The 2,274-nt window shown below is 37.2% G+C and overlaps 1 protein-coding gene across 1 annotated transcript in view; it reads right to left on the bottom strand.

Annotated features, from left to right (window-relative positions):
• Positions 1 to 285: 285 nt before the first annotated feature.
• LOC101568399 (serine protease inhibitor Kazal-type 6) overlaps positions 286 to 2,274 on the bottom strand; it is a 12,050-nt gene continuing 10,061 nt past the window's right edge. The window contains exons 3-4 of the mRNA XM_023715266.1: positions 1,197 to 1,312; positions 286 to 331 (exon numbers count right to left, since the gene is read on the bottom strand). Of these exons, the coding sequence (XP_023571034.1) occupies positions 286 to 331; positions 1,197 to 1,312 (162 nt within the window). The remainder of the gene's footprint in view (positions 332 to 1,196; positions 1,313 to 2,274) is intronic.

Genomic DNA, 2,274 nt, shown 5'->3' with positions numbered 1-2,274 from the left:
GATGGTTGATTTAGATCAGAAGACAAGTGTTTGGATCCCAAAGTATCCCAGATCAATTATTCCACATTGCATGTGCATATCTGGATCTTCAACTCACAATCAATTCTTCTGCAGAATTTACTTTATTGACAAACAAACCAAGGGAGCTAGGCATACAGTGAATTTCCTAGAACTCAGTGTAAAAGCTGTGTCTTTATAAACTCAAGGGATTTGCCAGACACAAGTAAAGCAGAAGGGAGAATAAGGTGCGAGCTGGTGGCCAGCGGGACACACTGGCTGCTAGAGTCAGCATTTTCCAAGATGCTTTAGGCTGATCTTCCCATCGCTTTTCCTATTAAGAAAAGAAAAATAAATATGTACTCAGTTGAAATACTGTGTGATATAAATGGGCTTAACTATGGCATGGTCTATCTAATCATTTGATTCTATAGATACTCATATATACTATTCATCTGGCATTAATTTAATAGACTCAGAGGTAACATCTGGCCTAACTGTGGAAAGCATGAACCTCAAGTAAATCTGAGTTTTGTTAAGCCTTAGACCCTGCAGTACTAATTGCTTATACTCTAATATTAAATATATATGCAAGTGGGAAAGGCAGAAATTGCAGGAGAAAGAATGCCAAAGAGACTGCAATGTCACAGTTCTGCCCTGCTGGCAGAAGACGTAAGAAAGTGAATCACACTTTGAAAGGGAACTGCACATGCAGACCCTTGGAGTAAAATGTGTTTGCTAGTTCAGATCTCCTCCCTCTCCACTAAGCTTTCCCTGAGGAAAGAGAGTTTGATATGAATTAGTCACATATGTTCTACAGCATTGCATTCACTGGATACTGCTATTAATATTGGCATTTTAAATGAAGACTAAAGTGGGAAAAGTATCAAACTTATTAATGATAATGAGTTATTGTGGTGTGTGAGATCTACATTTGAAGAACTTTCCTAAAACAAATCAAAATTAATAACAAAATAAAAGCTATTGAGGTTATGCTTTCACATAATTTTTCAGGTTTTTTTTTTTGTATCGTTTTGCTTCTAACCCATTTATTTCAGTCCATTTCCCTTGAGTCTATTTATTCAGTATCTAATGGAAAGAATGAGTGGAAGTTTCTAGCACCTCCATGAAATGATCTCAGCCTTATGTGAGAAGTGCCTGGCTTGCGCAGGGACAGGCTTAGTGATTTGTATACTTACGCCATAGCCTTACAGAGGGCACATTTATTGCCATATGTCTTGCCATCAGAACCACAGTGTGGGTTTGATTCTCGAGTGCAGAAGAACTTGGGGTCATTGAACACACTGCAGTCAACCTACAAACAAAATCAATGAAGTTAACGTCATTGCCTTCTATGTACAGGACTATTTATCAAAATGGAGCATTTGAATGCAAAATTTTAAAACCATAGACACATAAGCTTGTGACATACAACACCTTGAGATAAAAAATGGCTCTCTTTAGCTGCTTAAGTAGAATACATTAAATATGACTGAGACTTACAGGGAACAACTCCTTATAAGAAATATATTACTAGCCAGCCACGGTGGTGCATGCCTATAATCCCAGCAGTTGGAATGCTGAGGCAAAGGACTGTGTGAGTTCTAGGCCAGCCTGGGTTACATAGTGAGTTCAGGGCCAGCCTGAAATATACAGTGAGATCCTGGGAGATCCTGTCTCAAACAAACAAATTAATATTTTCAGGGGTAAAATAATGATAAGTGCTATACTTAAGACTCTTTTGCTCCAACTTTTAGATACTATAGTTTAAGTGTTACTTTTTACCATTAGAGGACAATTTTACAAGCTGTGCTAATGTTGAATAGCTGTATTAAGTAAAATAGTATTTTTCTTCGTGTTATGAGCACATAATACTTATGAAGGATCCCCAGAGATTGTCCAATGGTTTGTTGATTACTCTAAGAGACATAGCGTCCATTTATTACCCCTTAAAATATGAATGCCTTTATAGTAGCTTATTTTATTTCAGTATCTGTTTGTCGAATTTGAACTCTGATGTTAACTACAATAACTTAGCAATGGCTGCCTAAGATGCTGCATTAGAATGATTCTAAGTTGTACTGGAGTCCTATTGAGAACATTTCCTGTATCTGATCAATAATTGTCATTAGAAGTAGCGCCTAGACTACTGATACATCCTTTTAGGTATGGTGACTTCTCAAAACCCATCTGGACGGTAGTGGTAAGGTACTTTTCAACGGGAGGTCAGTAAGAATCAATATTTGGTATGCAAATTGAATTGATGCCAATATTTTC

The sequence above is a fragment of the Octodon degus genome, unplaced genomic scaffold (assembly GCF_000260255.1).
Source record: "Octodon degus isolate 3935 unplaced genomic scaffold, OctDeg1.0 scaffold00040, whole genome shotgun sequence".
Lineage (NCBI taxonomy): Eukaryota > Metazoa > Chordata > Mammalia > Rodentia > Octodontidae > Octodon > Octodon degus.
Note: the sequence above shows the minus strand (reverse complement) of the source record. Positions and strands in the feature narration are given on the sequence as shown.